The 22,046-nt window shown below is 49.5% G+C and overlaps 1 protein-coding gene across 3 annotated transcripts in view; it reads right to left on the bottom strand.

The window, feature by feature from the left end:
• Positions 1-6,829: 6,829 nt before the first annotated feature.
• The window catches only part of TULP4 (TUB like protein 4), a 188,850-nt gene continuing 173,633 nt past the window's right edge, over positions 6,830-22,046 (bottom strand). For all 3 annotated transcript variants that reach the window (XM_039873905.1, XM_039873903.1, XM_039873904.1), the window contains 4 exons: positions 21,061-21,154; positions 18,018-18,161; positions 12,450-14,956; positions 6,830-10,797 (listed from right to left, as the gene is read on the bottom strand). In XM_039873905.1, coding sequence (XP_039729839.1) covers positions 10,681-10,797; positions 12,450-14,956; positions 18,018-18,161; positions 21,061-21,154 — 2,862 coding nt within the window. In that variant the 3' untranslated portion in view covers positions 6,830-10,680. The remainder of the gene's footprint in view (positions 10,798-12,449; positions 14,957-18,017; positions 18,162-21,060; positions 21,155-22,046) is intronic.

Below are 22,046 nucleotides of genomic sequence, written 5' to 3'. Positions count from 1 at the left end.
TGGAGCTGTCCCTTCCTCCAGCAGGAAGCTCTTCCTCCTCTGCCTCCTTTTGAGTCTTTGCCAAATGCAAGTGATGGCAGCTGACGCCCTCGCTATAGTGAGCACTGAGTATGTCGACTTTGCTTGTCCTTGTTTGGTTGGTCTTTATTTCCACAAAAGTAAAACAAAAAAGAACCTCCAGGTCATTCTGAGGCAACCCTGACCCCTGGGCTGTCTCCCTAGAACCAATGGGAACAATTTAGCATCTTTCTAGTGGCGCCTTTCGGTGGCCAGAATCCGGTCTCCCCCAGGGACGTCCTCACCGGAGCCTTGGGAACCTCCTAGGAAAACTCAGTGAGACCCAGTACTCCTTCCATTTAGGCGGTCCCCCAGGTGGACACCAGCTGCTCCCTCTCATTTAGGTAGTCCCCCAAGTGGCTGCCAGCTTTTAGGGGCTCCCAGGGAACATTATTTGCTATCTGACTTTTCAGGTTAGAGGAATCGTCTCAGCCCTTGGCTCTTTATTTTTGGCAACTGAAATGACAAGAGGCTTTGCCAGAGTTCGGAAGAGACACTGACTTTTGTCAGTCGCCTGCCCAGCCAGCTGGAGTTCTCCTTACGATCACATATCTGGATCCGAACTCCCAACCTCTGGAGAGCACAGACCTCAGCGTGGCGCCTGGTGTAACCCCCTGGCGGCAAACCAGATGCACGGTTGGTTGACTCTAAGTGGTTCGTGTCTCTAAATTGAGTGAAAGATGATGTCTGGGGCCCCCAATTAAATGGGAGGCAGAAATCTCAAAGTACTAATTAGGAACAGAAGATGAGCTGGGTCAGAATGAGTCTGCTGCCCTCAATCTCAGCTGTCTTTGGGAAGACTATATCGGCAGGACTTAGAACTGCAAACTGAACAAGCTAAATAACTATCTGCATCTTGGATGGTTGTAACGGACGAGAGCTCATTTCTGTTTCAATCAGCTCGGCTTTGTGAGAAAGTACAATGTAAAAACAAAACGGCACAACTTTACCCCTCTGCAGCTCAGCACACAAACCTCAGATTCGAGCGAGGGTCTCTTGCCCACTAGAGCAGAAGCAAAGCAGACCCTTTTAATTCTAGCAGAAGAGGGAAGAAAGGACCTGCCATCGGGTTTTGATGATTTCTTCCTCTTGCTAGTCATCAGGCACATGCATTAGCATACTCAAGTTTCTGGAAAATCCCACAGTAAAGGAAGCCTGTGTTACTTTAATCGGTGTGCACAATTACCAGGGAGGTAGGGAATGTGCCGTGCGAAGTTTTTAGTCCAATCTCCTCATTGTTTCGTTCGCAAAATGAAGCCCAGTGTCGAGTGGCTACCGGGTTACACGGTGCGGTGACAGACGCCGGATACGCTCCCGATGCCCTGGCTTTCAGACGCCTCTCTGTGCCCCCCTGGCCGGTGATTAACCAACCAGGCATTCTCACTGATCCTTTCCAGGCGGTTCATGTGGTCCTGTCACTGCTCGTCAAAAGAGAGTTCCTGTGACCCAGCCTTTCCCAGCAAGGGCTTTCCATCAGGTCCGGTCTCAGTTATAATTCTGTCTTCCGATGGCACACGCTGGCAGGCTGTGTATAGTATCACGTTTATTAAAATGTACTTCAGGAGTTTTTAAATAAAATCCAATCTGTTTGCGAGAAAAATGCCTGGGTATGAATCCCCGAACCCTGCTGATTTGTCCCCATCCCCTACCTGTAACCGTGGGCGCCTCCCAGGGGAGATGACCAGGCGTCTGCCAGGCACCAGGTCTGGGCGGGGGCTGAGCTTTCGTGTCCCCGGCCCCTGGCAGAGCACTTGTCCGCTTCTGTGAGAAGAGAAAAATAAACCTGGAACGCGTCGCAGCGCGGAGCGGCCGAGAGGCCTCTGTGCCGGGAGCCTGGGGTCAGCCCCTCTCTCCTCTCCCGCCTCGTGTGGCTCTGCCCTGCCCGCGTGGGAGGTGTGAAGGTCAACCCTCGCCTCCTCTTCGGAGGGTGGCTAGGGTGGAACATTCTGGGGATACTGTCCTTTCTAGTTCTTCTCTGTGACCAGAGCCCTTTTCGAGCACTCCGTCGGTGGGCCCCCGGCCCCCGGGTCCGGCAGGTCTGCTGGCTGGCAGCTCAGGCTCTCTGGTGAAACATCAGCCACGTGGGCAAAGCGGCCTCTCTTCTCCGAGCTTTGAGTTTTTCACTGCCGAGACATCCGGGTCAGGGGGCTGAGTGCGAAGCATCACGTCCTTCAGCAGAAACCGCCTGCAAACAGAAAGGAGGCTGAGAGCAAACGCCCGGGCCAGCTCCGCAGCCTGGGCTCTGGCCGGGCACTCAGTTCCCTGGCCGGGCATTTCCCTGGAGAGGCGCTGGCTTCCGCTCGCTGGGGACCGAGGCTCGTTGTCTTTCAGGAAGCTTCACGGGAGCCCTTTGAAGAGGCGCTGTGGTTTGGCGGTTCTGAGAGGCGTTGCTGGCTCTTTCAGCACCGCCTGGCTTTGAAAGGAGTCACTGGAGATTTTCCACCTAGGATTCCCCACCTCTCAGCTGGGACCAAACCTTCCCCCAAAAGGTTTGCGAACAGGGACTTACTTTCCCACTGGGGTCGCCGAACTTGCTGTCATTATGGGGGTGGGTTGTTGGGGTCACTTTTACCTTTGCTTTTTCTGGGGGGTGGGGTGATCGTACGCACAAGCCACACATCCTTGTGCTGCGCCATTTAGGGAGACTTTGGCTAATTATTTTCAGCTGTGTCTCTACAGAGTCCGGAGGCGGGAAAAGGTACCAGGCTCCATATAAGTCTCTTGGCTGGTTCGTAAAAATTGTTTTCAAGTCCAAATTTACCAGTCCTTTATTCCACATGGACAAGTCACGTTTTTCAGGCACCATCTCGAGAGACTTGTGTGACGAAGACAACGGTAAGACGGGAGAGGGGCCTGGCGAGTGGAGCCGGTGCCCTGTGCCCCTGTCACGAGCCTGTGGGGGGCAGGGCTGCAGCAGGGGCCTCCTGGAAGTGAGGGGCTTCGCCTTCACTGCTCTGGCCACCTTCGAGCAGGACCTGGCCCGTGAGCCACACGCCGGGAACCGAGCGGGTCTCTGGGATGTGACATTCTTAAGGAGCCGGTGTGGTCTAGTCTGAGGGTTTCCAGAAGATGCCATTCTTTCTGGGAGCTGTTTGTGGAGAAACTTGGCTTAAAAGTCTGTCGCGCCCTCTCTCCCCCAGCCTGCTGGGAGAGGGAATGCTTGTGAGCTCAGCTCTGGAAGCAAGGAGGGGACTGGCTGGGGCGTGGGCCACAGGGGCGGGCAGGGCGACCGAAGGTGGGACAGAGGTGCTGGGACTTCAGCCAGTCGACCTCTCGGCAGTGTTTAGAGCAACTTCCTTTCCAGGTGGTTCTGGGATCGGGGGTCGAACGAAGCACTTTGGTGCCTGGGGTGGGTGGCCGGTGGGTGGCCGCTCTAAAGGAACACATGTGGCCTCTTCCGTCACAGGGATGCTCCCTCTCAGGATCTGAACCAACGGAGCTGAACTTCGGTCCCGGCGAAAGTTAAGAATCCCGGGACTCAAGAGCCTCCTGCAGTCGGTCCCCGAGTCTGGGGAACGTGGGAAGTGGGCCGCACGGGACCCCGCGGGCTCGGGCACGGGAAAGAATGCCTTACTGGAGGCTGTCCTCCTTCGGGGACAGGCACATCATGCGTCTGTGTCTCATGCGCTGTGGCGTGTGGGCTGCTGGCCTCTTTCCCGGGCAGAACGGAGCAGGGAACCGGGTGTCCGTGACGCTGGCTGGGTAAGAACAGGGATCAAGGATTAAGGGCCATCTCCTTGTAATAGCAGGGGCTGCGCTGACTTTCAGGGCAAAGTGGAAGGTTGTGACAGGCGGTTCATACAAGGTGGCACCTGGTTGCGGGGGTGGGCAGCCAGGAAACGCTGAGACAACTCCTGGGGAATGAGAAACCAGACTGAATGAAGGAGCGGGAGGCCACACCAAAAGGAGACATGGTGACTCTTGGTTCCCTGCACACAATGGAGAACGTTGTGAGGACCGCCATTTTTCTTCTATTTTGGAGAAGAGTGGGAACAGTGAGCACGAGGTTCTCCCCACACCCTAATGGTCGAAGACGGTGGGAAATGGTTGGCATGACCAAGAGAAGGCCACTGATTCGTAGTTTGACACACTGCCACACGCCCAGCCTTTATCATCCAAGCCCCACCGCCCCGCCTGTTCCCTCACCTCTTTGGTGGGACGAGGGAGCTATAGTTGTGCATGAGGTGAAAACGGGCTCAGAAAGCACCTGGAATAGAGCAAGAGCAGGAAACTCGGGAAAAGGCAGGCGGAAGGGATGAGTATAACTGTTTTTCATACCTGACACCCAGTTTCCTGCCAGGGTCCTGCTATGAGTTGAAACTATCGGTCTAACAAGAACTTTAAGCAAATTTAGGAAATGAGCCCATTCTTCATGCGCCTGCTTCAGATTCTTTAGTGCATTGAGCACCTATTTCTAAGATATGCAGAGAAATGAATCCGCACAGTCCCTTTGTGATGCCTGGGTGAGTAACACAGCCTGGGAGCCACATGCCCACTCTTGACGACTCGAGAAAGCAGTCTCCACTGCAGGGAGGGTGAGATCACCTGATGCCGGGCGAGGGCGGCTGACTTCTAATGCCTCTTTCTCAGGAGATGACTAAGTGTAAGTAGCTCCTAGCTCATTACAGGCAAATCATTACGAAACACCAGAGTGAGAGGCTGAGAATAAACTAGGTCTGTTCATTAACGCGACCCAGAAATCCTGGATTCTACTTCTGATTGGTTTTTGTCTATGGAATCCAGAAGTCATTTCAACTACTCAATGCTTCAATTTTCTTCTTTAAAGGAAAGGAAGGCAAAAGGCACCCACTCTATAATGGAGTTTGGAGACCTAGCTGTGCACTCCTGGAAAATTGCAATGTAGTCTCCATGGGAGAGTCATATCTCTTCTACAGTGAGTTCTGGGGGCTACGGAACGAGAGGGAAATTGATTCCTTGTTCTCTTAACACTGCCAGAAGAGAATACTGAACCCCAGAATAAAAAGCAGGCATCCTTTTCAAAATAAGCTGGTAGAAGGAAAGAGATTTGCTAAGTACTCTTGCCAGAGCTTTTTAAACCATTCACTTCTGGGGACACCGACTCACGCTGAATGGCCCCAAAGCGGACCATGTGGCAGGTGGGGACAGCAATCTGAAACATGGATCCTTAGCACAGACTCAGACCCAGCCTGGCTCTTAGGGTTTTGGTTCCTTGTTTTCTGGGGGGAGGAGGGAGGGAAAGAGGGAGTTTGTTTTCAATCAGGGCTCCTTGCTACCTGGTGTAAGTGATAAAGATACAATGATTATTGACTTGAAGTTCACAAACCTTCATAATACAATCAGAAATGTTTTGATTCTCACACAAAATTCAGGTCAGTTAGTCTCTTACAACTACCACTACTTAAAGCACAGATCTATAGTCCTGATTATTGTAAAACTTAATGCACGATTAGAATTTGTTAGAGTTGACCGTGGTTTTGGTTCTGTCTCTTAAAGCCTGAGTGATCACATGTCTATTTTTGTCTCTGAAAAATCAAAGGGGCAGTTTTGTAAACATGCACATGAGCTAGTGCTTGCAGGGGAGCCTCCCATGAGCCCCGAGTCCCTGCCTCCTCTCCATGGGCAGAGTGAGGAGGTTCAGTAAGACTCATTAGTAATAACAACAATTAACAGTGATATTAGCACTTAGAGAGGAATTGCTCAAAACCCGGCTTAGTGTTTTCTACAAAGTAACAAAGAAGGTGTCAGTGTATTTAGTACCTCTGATCTTGTAGGTGTTAAGACAGATGCATCCTGAATCAAGTCCTCTTTAAAAAAACAAAACAAGAAAAAACAAACACAAACTCAAACCAGCTCATCAAGAAGACAGCACAACCTCTGACGTCTCAAAAAGAGCAATGATAAGGATCTCAGGGTATCAGGTAGCCATTGGCAGTAACCCAGTGATATAGTAAAGCAACGGGAGGGATGATGGGTCATGCCAACGGAAAGCAGTGATTTCTTCTCGAAGTATTCAAGACCCACATCTTAATTCTGCACACAAGCAATTGATTTTTTTTTTTTTTGATCTGCAAAATTTTATTAAGCAATAGCTGGACAATTCTTACAACTTCAAATCATCAAGAAAAAAATGAGATTAGTCCATCTCAATAATAAAGACAGAAAATAATTTGGACAAACCACAGCATTTTGAATGCAAACCATTAATGCCTTCTAGAACACCTCCCTCACAATCTAATACACAAAATACATGAGAAGAGAGGCAAATCGGGGTGAGCTCATTAGAATGCAAGCAGGATAACAGAGCCTGCTTGGAAAGGAAAACAAAGCAGAATGCTGTAGTGAAAACAAACAAACCAACCAACTCAGAGGAGCGAGGCGCACGGGGCAGTGCGTCGCCCCCAAGGCCTGGACAGGTACATGCTGGTGGTCTGGTCTGGTGTGGGGTCTGGGCACCTGCGTTGTGCACTTACAGTTAAAAAAACAAAGAGAGAGAGAGAGAAAGAAAATGCCAGTAGTAATAGACTCAGAAATTATGTCCAAATTTACAGTACCAAAATAATGCATTTATAAACAAATGCAAAAACAATACCCCTTTGGTAGATAATACAGTGCCTTTTTCAGTCAAATACATAACCCATGCTTTTTCTACAACACGAAAAAAAAATTTTTTTTTATCTACAATAAACAAGATCTTAGAACCCTACCCCTCCCCTTTAAAAGAACTTGTAAACAGAAAATATAGGTATGAGTTACAAGAAAATTGCACAAAGCCAAAGAAATGAGAACAAAATAAGCCACAAACCTTCAGAGTTTTATCAGCCAGAGATAAGGAAATCCATAAACGGTGAAAGGTTTGGAGTTGTGTGCTATTACAAAATCCCAGGAACTCAAACGACATTTTTGACACATTTTGTCTCAACGGACTTTGTTCACAGCCATTGACGTGGCCAAGTGATAAATGCCCCACACAATGGGGTCCTTTTCCAGAAACCTTCTGAACTTGAAGATCATGTAACACTGCAGAGCACACTCGGGAATTCAAGGTGGCCTAGGCATACGCTCCTCTGTTTGTATTCAACCCCCTTTATTGTCTTTGGGGCCAGTGTGGACTTATTTTAGGGGTGTTCTCATGGGCAGCCACTGAGCAGGTGCACCCAGGGGAAGGCTCCTGTCTCAGGTGGAATGGGGGCTTCTGTGTCATTTTATGAAAACACAATTCCAAATGCATTTGCTTCTGGAGGTGAAGCTTCTAAAGATATTAAGTGCCCTGATTTACATTCAGTAGACCACTCATTAACACAGGAAAAGAAACATTTCTCTACCAAAAGGCAATGTTTTGAAACATACCTTCCAAGTCGCAAAGTGGAATGGGGAACCGGCCCATTTGGAGCCCTTGGGCTGTCAGAGCTGGACGGAGTTTAGGAGGTTGTCCAGGTGGTCCCTTTCATTTTACGGAGGGATAGATGGAGGCCCGGGGTTCCCCTCCAACTCTGTGACAGAGCAGGTTCGATCCTGAGCCTACTGACTTTCTCCTATGACTGTAAGATGAACGTACACGTTTTTGCATGTCCTCGTGGGACGCTTGACAAAGGAGCAATGGCCATGGGTGAAAAATACTAACCTGCAAGGTCCTGACTTATACTGCCATTAGGGCTTTGACATTTTCTGCTTCCCTGGTACCAATTTCTTCAGGGTAAACATTTAATGGGTATATTCTACACAAATCTGTGCCTTTGGTTCGATGAGGTTAAAGTTAAAACAAATTAAAAATTTTTTTTGTTTGCTAATATACTGCTTCTCTCAAAAAGGCATGGATTCTTTATGTAGTTGACTATTTACTGGGCTGATGTTTTTAAATTTAGGGATTCAATGAGGTATCTTCATTTTCATACATTGCTAGAAAACATGATGTAGAATTCTGCTGCATAAAGTAGTGACCATAGCAGTATTTAACAAATCGAGACTGCCTGAATGAAAACAATTTTTAAAGTAAGTAAAAGCATCATTATCAACTTCAAAGACACCACATTACAACCACTGTGTGTATCTGTCTAAGGAAATCTGGCATCTGAAATTACCTCTGCCTCTGGGCCAAGCTGGGCCGCTGCTGCTCATTAGCATGTGTGTGTGTGTGTGTGTGTGTGTGTGTGAACATCTAAGACAGATGCCTCTATCTCCACGTGGGGGGTGAGCTAGGAGTTTAGTCAGCTTAGTTAATTATTTGCTACAAACACTTGCTTTCTCTTTAGTCTTCATGACAAGGCTTTCCCCCTATACTTGCTCTTGCTAAGAAAAGTTCTAAAATGTAGTCTTTCATGGTCCTTGTATCTCAAACACCAATCTGAACTTTAAAAACTGAACTTATTACTAATAATTCTTTTTTTTTTTGCTATTCTCATTCTAAGTTTCCTCTCATTTCATATCACCTTTCATTTTTAATTAAAAATAAAATTTTCAAAAGAGGAAATGTTATTTTAAGATGTTATCTTAAAGAAATCTCCTTTGAATATAATCGATACCACAAAATGCAAAAAAAAAAAAAATACTTTTAAAGGATTAATGGAAAAAATTTTCCCAATTAGGTAAAGTTACAAACTGTCCAGCAAAAAACCCTTCTATCATATCCTCTTTATTTCTTGCAGCAAAATATACTGCTACCAAGTAAGTTGCTACAAACGTTACTATTTTTCTAAATAAATAATAAAATGGGCATAATGGTACATGGTTAAGAAAATAACCCTAAAGAATACTATTAAAGCAAGATAAATAATTATCTCTTGGACAATAAAACAGGGAATTGCATTTAAATTATTTTAGAAATAGGCTATAACCAACCATATTGCACAACTAATAAGAAGCATTGAAACATTAAACTACAGAAACTTGCATAAAGAAATTATTAAATTCTTTCTGGAAGAATTTACGCACCAAAGAATCGGGTCTGACATTTTAAAATGTAAGATGGGAAACTCTGGTTTCAGCGGGAGATGTCCTCCGCCATATTTATCATCTTCCTGTGTTTCTTCAGGGGCTTGAGAGAAGGTGGGTGACAGATGTTATCTTGCTCTGAGAAAGGAATGGGCAAATTTCTTTTCTATTTTTTAAACCTAAACAGGGAATTAAAAAAAAATTTTTTTTAAATGCTTTTATGTAGTATCTTCCACTTGTCTGGTATCAAACGAAATCCAAATTTAGGACCATATGCCAGTGCACAGTTCTCATGCTGCTGCCCTAATCTACATCATGGATGAGAATGACCCAAAACAATAAACTGGGTCTTGTCATCCAGGCTGGATGCTGCCTAAGGTGTCCCCTGAGATGGGCGTGGGGTGAGAAAAGATCATCTCGGAGGATTTCTTAGTAGTAAACTAACTATCTTAAATACTACAATTTTCACCATGTTCTCCCAGTGGTTTATCTCCTCAATCAACAGTCTGTACAGTGAATGAACAACCTTTTTTCCTGAAGACTGTGGGACTTCTGTGAAAGAGTCAACTATAACCCTATCTCTTAATACCCTAGCGAACGCTTAAAATTTTTCGGTCATGTTTCTAATCCGTTGGAAACACTTCTAGTCAATTGAAGTTAATGCAGGTGAAGAGGGAAGGAGAGCTTCCACCAGCATCGTTAGCATCTGTAGAAAAAGGAAAAGTGTAGGACGGTGTTGTGTAATGGCAAAGATAATGTCTACTGTCACATTTTCCAGAGCCAGCAATAAAAAGAGAGTGGGAATCAACGATACCTCTCAGGGACACCCAGGCACTAGCTGAGAAAACCACTGCCCCGATCACATGCTTTTGTATCTGACTTTCTCAAGTCAATCATACTGAACCTATGGAATTTTGACATATTATAAAACTAGTGGAGTCTTCAATGTAAACATCCTCCAAAGAGGAGCATAGCCCTTGTACTATTTCAAGTCATGCTACGTAAGCCACCCATGTGTACACGTGCAGGAGTTCCTTCCTCGCCCGTCATGCCTTCCCCCTACATCATCAGGAGTGAATCGTATTCAGAGCTGATAATAGCACCCCCATAAAAAGCCTACCTTTACCGGTCAAACAGTGCATTTGCCAAAATACCCTTCATTAATCAAGTCACCTTTGGGGGAGTAATAACATGTGAATTAAATGCCGTCCCCTAAGAGAACCTGTACCTTCAGGATTTTTGGTTGTGTTTTTTTTTAAAAGGTTTTCATTTTTACGCTAGTGGTGATGTTGTGGAGAATGAAAATAATGCGTACGCCTCATGTCTAAAGGAACGGCAGGCTGGAAGGCACTCTGCCTTCCTTCTGGAGCGCCCCTTGTCTGTGGCTGACATAAGCAAACCCAGTAGGACATTACAAGCAATTACATTTCCTAAAAAACACACCAGGCGCCTGGCACCTTTGCGTCCAAATACCACTCTCCTGTATTTTTCTGTTGTTCAAAAAGAAAGAAGAAAGACAATAAAGCATAATAAAAGCCCAAACGAATGACAATGATTAAGGTCAGTGCCCTCTCCTGGGCCTGGCAGACACCTCCCGTTCGCCCTCGCCCTCCAGTCCCCCAGGCACCCGGGCCCACGCGAGCTCCTCGGGCATCTGCGTTCAGACCGCTCCGTAAAGCTCCTTTGCCTCTTCTCCTGCCCAGGCCAGTCTCTTCATTTGAGACGCTGAGTCACGTTGGCCAGGGCCACTGCGAAGGCCTGCACGGCCGAGAAGGGGTACTGGAAGTCCAGGATGTACGCATTGCCATCGATCCTTCCAAACTGCATCACCTGGGCAGGCGCAGGAAGCAAAGACGTTAGAGAAGAACAAGGTGGCACAGGGCAGCCAGGGCTGTGCAGTGGACGGAGACAGCACGGTCTACGAGAGACTTGCCAACAAAAGGGACTCTGATAGGCTTCTAGATCCGACTACGGGCTCATCGGAACAGAGAGACAGAGGAACATGGTAACGCAGTGGGGAGACAACGAGCAAAACCCAGAGCATGGGAAGCACCACAGGTCGAAGAAGTGGCTTCCTCACCAAGGAAACAGGCAGGAGAAAGAAAAAGCAGGAAGAAGAATCTATGGGCTCAGAGGCTGAAGAGAAATGTCAATCGTAATTGTCAAATGTCACTCACTGCTCAGAGAGGGACAGAACGCAGCACGCCTCCTTCCCATTGTGCTCATCTCTAGAGCCTGCTTTCCTTTGTCATTTTGGTACTTACGGTGACCACGTTACATTACCACGTGACCTCATACAACGCACATTTAGTTGTTTACGGCCTCTCTCTCATTTTACTCCATGAGGGCGGGGCCTGTTTTCCTCATGGCTCTGGTTCCTGCACTTGGAGCAGGGGTTGGCAAACTCTCTGTAAAGGGCTGATAGTAAATTTTTTAGGCATTTTAGGTCACATGCTTTGCCACAACTACTTAAGCTGTTATAGAGTGGAACAGTAATTACGTGGACGGGCATGGCTGTGTTCCAATCAAGCTTCATTTATAAAAAGAGGCAGCAGTCCAGATTGGCCCGTGGGCCATAGTTTGCCGACTCCTGGCTCAGAGGATTGCCAGGCATATAACAGAGTCTCAATAAATATTTGTGGGGTGAATTAATGAAAATGAGATGTACATATGAGAGGGGAAGGGAAGTCCCCGGATGGTGGAGAAGGGGAGCCCCAGAAAACAGCTACGCAGCAAAGCTGGAGCAACGTTCTGTATTGGAGGAGGAAGAACCAACGGACTATCTGATGTGTTTTAACGGTACCGAGAACTGCGGAATGACTTAATAATAAATGCACAGAAAAATAAACAAACACTGGGTAATTATTCTGTCTCAGAAAAAAACCTATGTAATAAGAAAGGGAATGCAATTAGACTATACTACACGGCTCAGCTGGGAATCACAATTACCGGCGTAACAAGGTAACTGATGACTTAACTAAGAAAAGGTGGGAAAGGAAAGTTCACGCATGTGTAGGGACGGGGTCGGGGTAAAGAAAATAAACCCTCACATTTCTTAGGAAAAATTCAATCCATGATGCCACAACTGACTGACTGATAAATCCAAGCAGAAACATGTTCTTTACAAATATGGTGGCAAATTCGGAACAAGGCAGAGCTGGAAGCTCGTGCCTCTAGTTTGGGGAGTGGGCAAGGCTGGGCAGGGTCCTCCTAGTCCTCCTGATGGGTCTATGGAGTCATTTGACCTTAAGAAATCAGTACGTGTGTCACTTAGATGAGAAATAAAGGATAGCAACGGGCACCCTGAAAATCACAACCCCAGACAGCCCCACCTTAGAGGATCAGGTGCTTTCCACATTTCCCAGGTGGCCTTTGGAAAATGCTCCCCAAGGTGCCGAGACCCTTTACCCGGTTCTTAAAACCCAAAGAGACCTGCCAAGACCAGGAAGTCACGATTCTGGCCAGGCCTGGGACACGCTTACCTGCCGCCCCTCCAGCTCGATCTGGAAGTTCTTTGCAGACTCCTGCGTCACCCGCCCCCCGAAGTCCAGCTGATACACCTGGGTGGCCTCGTTCCAGAGAGGCTGCTTGTTGGCCATGACGTACACGAAGCCCTGGCTGCCCAGCCGCCCGTCCTCCTTCTCGCTGGCTTTCCGGCACTTGAACTCCTCCAGCTCGCTGGCCGTGCGCAGGCTCCTCTTGCTCTTCCAGCCCTTCTTGCTGCCCTGGCTCTGGTTCATCAGCTCGTCCCCGCTGATGAACAGCTCCGGCTCGCTCTCCGAGCTGTCCTGGAACTCGCTGGTCTTGTTCAGCTTCTTCGCTTTAAGCTGGTCCTTCTGACTCTTCACTTTCTTCTTTTCTCTCCCCAGGCGGGGGCTGGAGATCAGGGAGTTAAAGTCACTCAGAGTCCGCGCCTCCTTCTTCACTTTGCCCTCTGTCACCGCCTGGACGTTTCCTTCCTCTGCTCGGCTGTCCAGGCGCTTCCGGTTCTTCTTTCCGAATTTCTCTGTCCGCTGGGGGACTGGGCTTTCCGTCAGAGACAGGACCTCCTGGAAGTTGTCTGCGGTCTCTACCATCACCTCTGTACCCAGGTGGCTTTGGAGGTCGGTGGGCGGTGGGGACACGAGGGGCTTCTCCACCACCAAGTGTGCCTTGGGGGGGAGAGTGCCCTGGGGGTTCTGCACAGGTGGGCACGCACTGTAGGAATTCCAGGGGTGCAAGGCGATGGGTGGCAGCTGTAAACTCGAGCATGTGCTGCTCCCGGGGTACATGGGGGGCAAGGTGCAGTAGGAGAGGCTGGGTGGGTAGGCTGGCTGCAGGACCACAGCCGGCTCCTGCTGTGCAAACTGTGTTGGGGACAGGGTGTCTTTTGGGGAGCAGGGAGCCTGCACTCCTGGCAAAGGGGGGGTGTTATAGCTTCCTGGATACGGCACTCCCATCCCATAGCCTGTCTGGAAGGTGGCAGTAGGGCTGGCGGGAGACTTAGGGGAGACAAAGGGCACGCGGGACACGTCCAGGTGCTGGCTCTGACCCACCACCAGAGGTGGCAGTTTCAGGGGGTTGGGCACTGCAGTCTGTGCTGTCCTTTCCTGAGGCACCCAAATGTCCTCCCCTAGCACAGGGTCCCACTGATAAGGGGGCGGCCGTTTCACGGCCACAGCAGCTTCGGGCAGCGCGGGGTGCCTCAGAGGCTTCTCGACCGGACAGTGTTGGGACAGCGCCTCGTCCTCCGTGAAGGCCGAGTTGACGTAGTCGGTGCGCTCCCGGGCACCGTCGGGCGGGGTCAGGAGGCTGTAAGAGGACTGGGAGGCCAGTGGGGAGGTGCCGGCCGCCTGCGCGCCCCCCGCGCCCGGCTCAGGCCGCCCAGCCGCGCCCCCGCCGCTGCACTGGCTGCAGGTGTAGAGGGCGGCCGGGGGCCGTGCCGGGAACTGCGCGGCGCCCTTGGGCTTGGCGGGATGCTGCAAGGACGGGTGCTGAGGCGGGGCCCGCGGGAGCTCGGCCTGCGCCGCCGCCTTGAGCGCCACCTCGCGGTTGTTCCTGCGCAGCGTTGCGTGGATGAGACCGCCGTCCAGCCGCTGCGCGGCGCCCCGGACCGGACCCAGCGGGCCGGCCAGGTCGGGGTAGGGGGGCGGGTCCCCCGTGGGGATGGAGTAGCGCGGGACCGTCAGGCGGTTCAGGGTCGCGCTGGTGCAGGGCTGGGGCACCTTCTTCTCGGTGGCGGTGAGCCTCAGGGTGGCCGAGCTGCCCGGGCCAGGGAGGGTGTAGGTGTTCTGTGAGCAGAGCATCCGCGTCCGAGGCCGGCACACCTCCTCCACGTTGCCGCTGCTGTCGAAGGTGGTGATCCTCTCGTAGCCCAGGGGCGGCTGGTAATGCGCCGCCGTCGGGTACAGCGAGAAGTCGCCCTTCTTCAAGCACACGTCCACCGGGGGCTGCGGGGGCGGCAGCGGGGGCGGCGGCGCTGCCGTGGTTGGGGCAGCCGGGATCGTTCCTGGGTAAGGGGGTGGGGGGTTCAACTTCGCCACCTGCACCTCCTGGGTGGCGCCGAACACCACGGCATCCCCCTCAGCAGCCAGCGACGGGGCAGGCCGCAGCGCCTTGACCGGCTTCTGCAGGTGCTCGAGCTCGCGGTCCCCTCCGTGGTCCACCACCGACAACTGGGCTACCCCCGGTGCTGGCGGCAGGGACAGCTGTGGAGGGTTCGGGATGAGGCGGCCCATCTCCACACCTCCGAAGATCACCTGTCCTGGGCTGGAGTACCGGTTGGAGACTGGGTACTGGGTGGCGTTGTCACTTGCGTGCTCAGGGGCCCCAACGGCCGTGGTCTGATTGGTCAGGACGTCCAACTGCACGTTCTGATTGGCCAGCAGGGACTGCACCAGGCCGATGCTCTGCGTGGGGGACATAGCTTGCGCAGAGCTGTGGATGGGTGCGATAGGGATGTTCACGGTACAAGGCGGGTTGTTCTCCGGGACGCCGGACGCTCCCGTCACTGGAAGGAAATGAGAAAAATGAGCTGCTTACAAAAAAGTGCCACGAAACGGGGTCAGAATAAGCAATATTTCTCAACTCATCCAGTCTTTCTGCATACAAAATGCAACTGCTATCAACAGATGTGTTTGCTTGGGGAAAGCTGGACTGTTCACATACGTTACACAAAGCTTCTCTGCTGTTTCGGAAGGACACGCAGCAGTGCTTGTGGTGGGCCCTGCAGGGCAGCCGCCCTTGTCCATCAGCTAAGGACATTGTTAGGGCTTTTCAGTGAATACACTTCTGAACCTTCTCCGTTTGGTACCATGTAATGGTACCATGGCAAATCCTTATTTCAAGATGCTTTTTACTCGTGATATTCACAAAACAGCCCATTCTTTTGTGGAAGAAGAGGCAAGGGCACAGTATGAAACCAACCCAGGACGCACGCCTCAGCTTCTGGGTGGGTTTATCCAGGTCATGGGCTGGTCAGTGTGGGATGTGCCACGGGGCAGACGTGTTTCTGAAATGTGTATGTATGTGAAGTTCCTGTAAACAGAACCATGTAAAATGGAGTAGAGAAACCGAAGAAAAGAATCCTCAGCAAATCTGCATGTTAGGGGAAGGCTCGTTTCCTAATTTATCTGCTTGTGAGCATTTCAAACAGCATGTAAGGCGGAGCCACACTGGATCCAGCCACAGGCTCCAGTGGGAAGTTAGTGGAGCCGTGTGCTTGAGCAATGGCCTGCAGACACGTGTGTGCTCAGACCCGCTGTCCTGTCCTGTCTAAAGTGTCTATTGAACACTGGCAAGTTTGCTCAACTGGCCTCTCTGAGTGTTGTGGCAACTAGTTCATGGGCAGGAAACAAGACTTAATGGGATAACTATAAAGGCTGGATGAACTTCCACCGGAATTATAGAATGAAGCTTCCTGGTTCATCAAAAGCTAAGCCCACCTCCTGGTACCTGTAACAGCCATCCCCTCCCTCCCCGCCTTCCCTCAGGTCCTCCAGTGAGATGTCACTCTCCCCTGGCTACACATCTCAAGTTTTCTGTTGTTCCTATTCAGCCTCTCTTCCACATGCTCTCTTGTCTGTAGAGGTTACTGGGGACAGGCATCTTCCTGCTGAAGGTGTCTCTGCCATGTTGCCAGCGTGAAGTGTAAGCCTGAGACAAAACGTTCCCTCCTCTCACTGAGAACCGCAGACAGTTAATGACAGCAGCAAAAACAGCTGAGCATTGGAGAGAGCTATATTAGCCACATTCTGGGGGAGCAGGGAGGGAGTTAAGGGGACCGTGTAAGAGACTTCTAAATCCACAATTCTCAAATAGCAGGGGACGAGCGATAAAACTCAAGTATATGAGGCTTCACCAAACTGCAGGTTTACGTGATTGCAAAATCTTGCCATTAGCACTGTGTTAGTCTAGACCAGGGGTCCCCAACCCCCAGGCTGTGGACTGGTAACCCGTGGCCTGTTAGGAACCGGGCCGCACAGCAGGAGCAAAGTGGTGGGCTAGCCAGCAAAGCTTCATCTGTATTTGCAGCCGCTCCCCAGTGCCAGCATCACCGCCTCAGCTCTGCCTCAGATTGTCAGGCATTAGATTCTCATAGCAGCACTGGTCTCTGGTGCCAGAAAGGTTGGGGACCACTAGTCTAGACCATGAGCTCCGCCTATGAAGAGAGGTGTGCCATCAGAGAATCAAGGATGGCTCCTGTCAGAAAGCACAGGACAGGTAATTTTACACGTAAAACCTGGGCTGAGAGAAGGTAAACCACTCCCCGAAGTTCAGAGTCTAAGGGGGGATGTGTGTCCCTCCCCATCCCACGGCGAGGATGAGAGGCCCTCTGTTCCAGAACGACCAGATACAGGAGAATGCGGGGTTCCTCCGGCTCAGAAAGCAGAGGTTTTCAGACCCTTGCTTGGTGGTTAAGGAGAAGGGTCTCCGTATTTATAAAACTGAAGGTGGATTTTTCTGAGAAGAGTTACATATAAATAACTGGCAGACTAATTAGAAATCACTCTTATCTATTAACCAAAATAGGTTTCCCCCCACTAAGAAACACTTAAAATTAATTTAAGGTGCTTTAGCTATTTGAAAATTTGTAAACTGGGATTTTGAAAAACTTGTATCAGATTTTACCTTTGACTGAGACCAGGCTTCTTCTATCCACTGAGACCTGCACTGCAGGTTGGGAGCGAGGTGTTTAAATGCAAAGGTTTTCCACCTGGGGATGGGTTTGAGACACCGGGCTCCATGAGCAGCAGAGGACCATGTGAATGATGCCATGCTCTAAGCAGGGATTACAAGGATGAAGGCTAGCTGGGGTCAGCGAGACTGGGGTTCAGTTCTGATTTCATTGAGACTCGCTCAGTCCCTTAGCTCCTCTTTATCTGGGCACTTGACTAAGAGGATTACTGCGAGGATGAAATGAGGCGCTCTGTGAACGTGAGGCGGCACGGCCACCTTAATCGTCCTTGCTCTAGTGGCTTCCCTCCTCCCCAAACCAGTGATAGTATGTGATCTCTCTCCTGTGACATGCCACTACACCACAGACCTTACTGAGGAAGTCACTCCTTTTCCATGCCATGGCAGCAGGCACAATCTATATGCCATAATCTTGTTGGGGAAGGTCAGAGAAGACACGACCCCTGGCTGGCCTGGGAGCTGGGCCCGGGCCACTGGAGGCCCCCTGCGCCCTGTCTCTGGACTGTGCGTTCCGCTTGCCCTCCCCACCCCCGGAAGCTGCCCCGAGGACACAGCCTTGGGACAGAGACGGGGTGCTGAGACTATCTGGATGGGGGACGTACCTGACCCGTCGGGGGCTCAGCACCAACCTTCGAGATTCTGGTGGTGGGTGCAGCCGCATAGGACAAGCCTCGTAAGTTCTCCTGATCACCAAACCTGCCGCCGGCCAACCCGAGTATCCGCCCCTCGCTTCCTCTCCCTGCCCTGTGAGTAAGGGGGTGGGTTTCAGGTGTTCCCCAGAGAGCTCCCGAGCAGGCTGTGAAGCGACAACCACTGTGTCCCCTGCCACGATCCACTGAGGGCGGGCTCCTGACAAAGACGCCGTGTGAACATACCTGGTAAATCATCTTCATCTTCACTGAAGACATTCGGGCTGAAGACAGGTAAATGGACATAGTCCGTGGAAACCTTCCGGACCTCTGGGAGATAGATGGTCATTTGCCGCGGCTGGAGATGCAGGAGGCTGGTTTTATAGATGACTGGTGGGGAGGAGGGGAGGTGGTTAGCAGAGACATGAGGACGACAGCCCAGGTGCCAACAGAGTCACGGGAGAAGTGGGGGGGCGGTCCCCTGCCGTGAGGACAGACCCGCAATAGGCCGCTCCCCCGCTCCCTGGAGCCCGCCCCGACACCGCGCCGTGGTCTGGGTTCAGTAACGAATTCTCGGTCTAGCCCAGCGCTCTGCCTGTGCTCTGTCTGTAGAGTATTAAAAACCTATCTTAGGCTTAAATTCTTTCTTGGAATGAGCTGGGGCATGATAAATGTATTTTTTAAAAAACCTCGTTTGCAGTCAGAAGGATAATTTAGCAAAGACGGTTGTGATAACCAGAGTGCTGAGCTCCGGGGACTCCTGGGTAGTCAAGGAGCTGCTGCAAAGCAGCCACGAGGTAAGGGGCGACACGGGTCTGGCAAGGACAACACGCTGCCTCCTTTCAGGACTGGGTTCGTGTTTTAATGACTTCGATTTCAACTGCAGAATCAGTGTAGCGATTTACAGGGAACTTCCACATGTTTTCTTTAAACGCTAAGATTTGATTGGATTGACAAGGTCATTTAAGAGAAAGCCTAGATTGCAACTAAAAGATTTAGAGGAAACAAAGTAAGTTAAAAAAATAATGAATCTGAATTTAAGTCTCACAGTAGGTTAAAATCAAGATGAAATTTCCTGTCCACTTTCTTTTATGTTGAATACTCTTTCCTATGAGGTATGTAGAGGTTCATCGTTATTATTTTCTTTTTTGTTAAGATCAGCCAAATTCTCTTTCCACAGCTGTCACCTCCAACAGCCTGGTGGCCGACTGGCCAGCATTCCCATGCATGGCGGCCTTCTTTTTGGAAGCACCTTCGTAAGGCTGGTGGTGGGCCTGGCATGGAGTAAGATGACTTTCCAGCCCGGTGGTCAGTACTGTTCATCTTTCTCGTCCACATTCACATTAGAGAGTATGAATTTTGGCTTAAAAATTCTGGATGATTCCATTAGCTTAAGAACTAATGTATTAAAGCACTACTCTTTGTTATTCAGATTAACAAAGAAATAAAAATTTCAGGAGGGATTAAAAAATAACATCAGTTGCCTCCAGGGGAAAATAAAGTAGGCAGCTAGGGGTGAGGATGAGAGAGATTTTACTGTACTAGTCTTTTAAGTCTTTTGAATTTTGAATTTATTCCATATTTTAAAAATTAAGAAACATAAAAAATGAAAAATGAAAAAATTACATGGGCCCAATCATTCTAATTGCAGGAATCAAATGTCCAGTATGTGAACAGCACTCCATTTTAAATCCACTAGAACACCAAAGATTAATAGGGAGCCATATGTGACATATCTTCCAGAATCCAAGACTTCAATTCCTTTCTTGAGTTGAATCAAGTGGAAAATTCTTTTAGCTCGACAAATGAACAGTAATAGCCAAAATACTCTTTTTAAAAAGGTCAGTGATAAGGACAGTTATTTTCCTGCAGTCATTCAGAAAGCTTTTGTCTTGGGCACTCAGATTCCTCATATGGGAGCAGCACGTGTCTCAGAGGCACCTACAGACCCTGCCATCTTGAGGTCTTTGTTGACTTATTTGTGGATCTTCTCAACATCCAAAGAATAAGGGCAGAGTGAAAAGACCCCTTAAGGATACCACACCTCCATTCCTTTTCTCAGTGTTCACCGTAGGCAGACGGCTAAGTTCTCAGCTTACTGACGAGATAAGCATGATGGGCAAATAGTGATTATTAGAATCAGCTGATACATCAGTAGAGCGCTGCCAAGTAACCAAGGAACAGGCTTTGTGGTCATCAGAGTCTGCAGGTTGTTGAAAATATTCTAGGAGATTTGTCTGCATTATGTACAGGGACAGTCTATTGTCATTTCCTAAATCAGTTTTATGTTTTACTTTTATTCCTCTTTTTCTTTGAGCTGAGAAACCTCCAAATGAAATGCAGCACTATTTAATAAGTCTCTGAAGATGCACACATTGCAATGGGTCTTTTTAAACATCTGATTTGCAAGAAGAATTTATTTAAAAGGATCTAAGAGCATCTGAAACAACTCTTATAGGCAGATTCAGAATTTTTCAAAAATCATTTTCAGAACACATTCGAGATGGGGCCACCAGCCACAGGTGAACCCTACCTGGCCGAGACAGCCTTCCAGAGACATCTGTGCATGTTAAATGATCAGGAAGCCCAGCAAGGTGGTGGGGGAACAACACACCTCTGGGGCCTGCATTGGGATGTGCCCATCAGAATGAAGCTGCTTGGAAAAGGGTCTCCTGCCATTTCACTGCTTCCTGTCCCTAAGTAAATGTGACAACTCAGTACTGTGGGCTTTATCCAGAGCACTGATGAGACCGCAGATTCCAGGTTCCAGCTGGCTTTGGACCCCCTTACTTCCCTTTTCCTTACTATCTCAACCTTTCATGGCCAGGGATTTATCTGGTACTTAGAGATGACGCCTATAAAGATTCACCAGTCGGCCAGCTTCTCCGTAGAGTCTTTAACTCTTTCTTTTTGACTTTCTTCAGGAATTTCTTTTAACTCAAGAACCTAAAATACTGATGCCAAACCTGCATGCCGTGAAAGGCGAGAAATCAAAATAAACAGAAACCTCTGAGAGCTCTGAGAGATTTTCGCTATTTCCGTCATTTTTATAAGTCAGGGCTTATATAAAAAAAATGAAAGCACCACTGGCAAAAAACACAATTTGAGTGATCACTCTGATTTTTGTGAAATCACAGTGGCGGGCGTCAAGGTTGGATGGTAAAATTCAGGCTAATCTTTTGATGTCGTAAGAGCTCATTTTCTATTTCAGGCCACTGAGGGTTGAAATTGGTTGTTTCAGTCTGAGGTGCAACTGGGAGAGCGGGCAGAGAACGGACGTGGTTTTTACCTGCACCAAGGCTGGTTGGCAGGAAAGCAGCCAAGCCCACAATCTTGAATTTCGTTCCCCAGATATTAGAGGTGACCTGGGCAAGATAGTTGTGCTGTGGGAGAAAAAAAAGGGGGAAAAAAAAATCACAATCTACTTTCATGTCTTCCACTGATCACTTAAGTAAGAATGCTAACACTTAAAAAGTGCTTAGAGGCCCACAGGTGTGCACTGCCGCAGGCATTCGTTCCCTATTTCTTCCACCATTGTTAAGACCGGAAGCCAACTGCGCATGTCAGGCACCTGTTTTCAGAGGGCGCCTCACAGAGCTGTGAGCCTCAGGTCGGCAGCGAGAGGCAGATGTGTCCCAGCGAGTCTGCGCATGTTCGAAAGGCCACCAAAGGGATTGGCGCGCATTTCCCTTCACCTCGTCTTTCCCCCAACCAGTGGACTCGAAAGGGTCCTGGCTCTGAATCCATTTTTATCCTTGATATTTCTCCTAGAAACATCAGCGGCACTGATATCGTTACATCCTGAAACCACCCAATCATGTTTTCTCAGTGAAGTTCAAAAGAATTTACAAAGAGATCGCTGTGCCCACGCCACGCGCGTGTGTGAACGGGGGCAATCACGTGATGAACAAAGCTCAGCTCCTCAAAGAGCTGCTGACCTAACGCGAGGTGTGTGACCTCCGCACATGGAAGGTCACCGAGAAACCAGTCAGGGTCACAAGGGAACGAACGCGTCTGAGCAGAGAGCGAAGCCTTCACGGCAGATACGAAGTGAGGTGTGGACGCATGGGGGCTCCCAGTGACCCAGGCAGAGCAAAGGCTCAAAGGAAGTAGGGTGAAGTGGGGTGAGGTGGCGTCTGAGGTTGCAAGCAGAGCTGACGCGGCCTGCCTGAAGGCAGGGGCGGTGACGAAGACCAAGAGGGTTCTAGATCCGTACGCTTGGTGTCTGGGACTCAGTGACTAGCATGGACACGGGGTAGGGAGGGTCTGGCCACC

This window comes from Pteropus medius, unplaced genomic scaffold (assembly GCF_902729225.1).
Source record: "Pteropus medius unplaced genomic scaffold, Ma_sr-lr_union100, whole genome shotgun sequence".
NCBI lineage: Eukaryota > Metazoa > Chordata > Mammalia > Chiroptera > Pteropodidae > Pteropus > Pteropus medius.
Note: the sequence above shows the minus strand (reverse complement) of the source record. Positions and strands in the feature narration are given on the sequence as shown.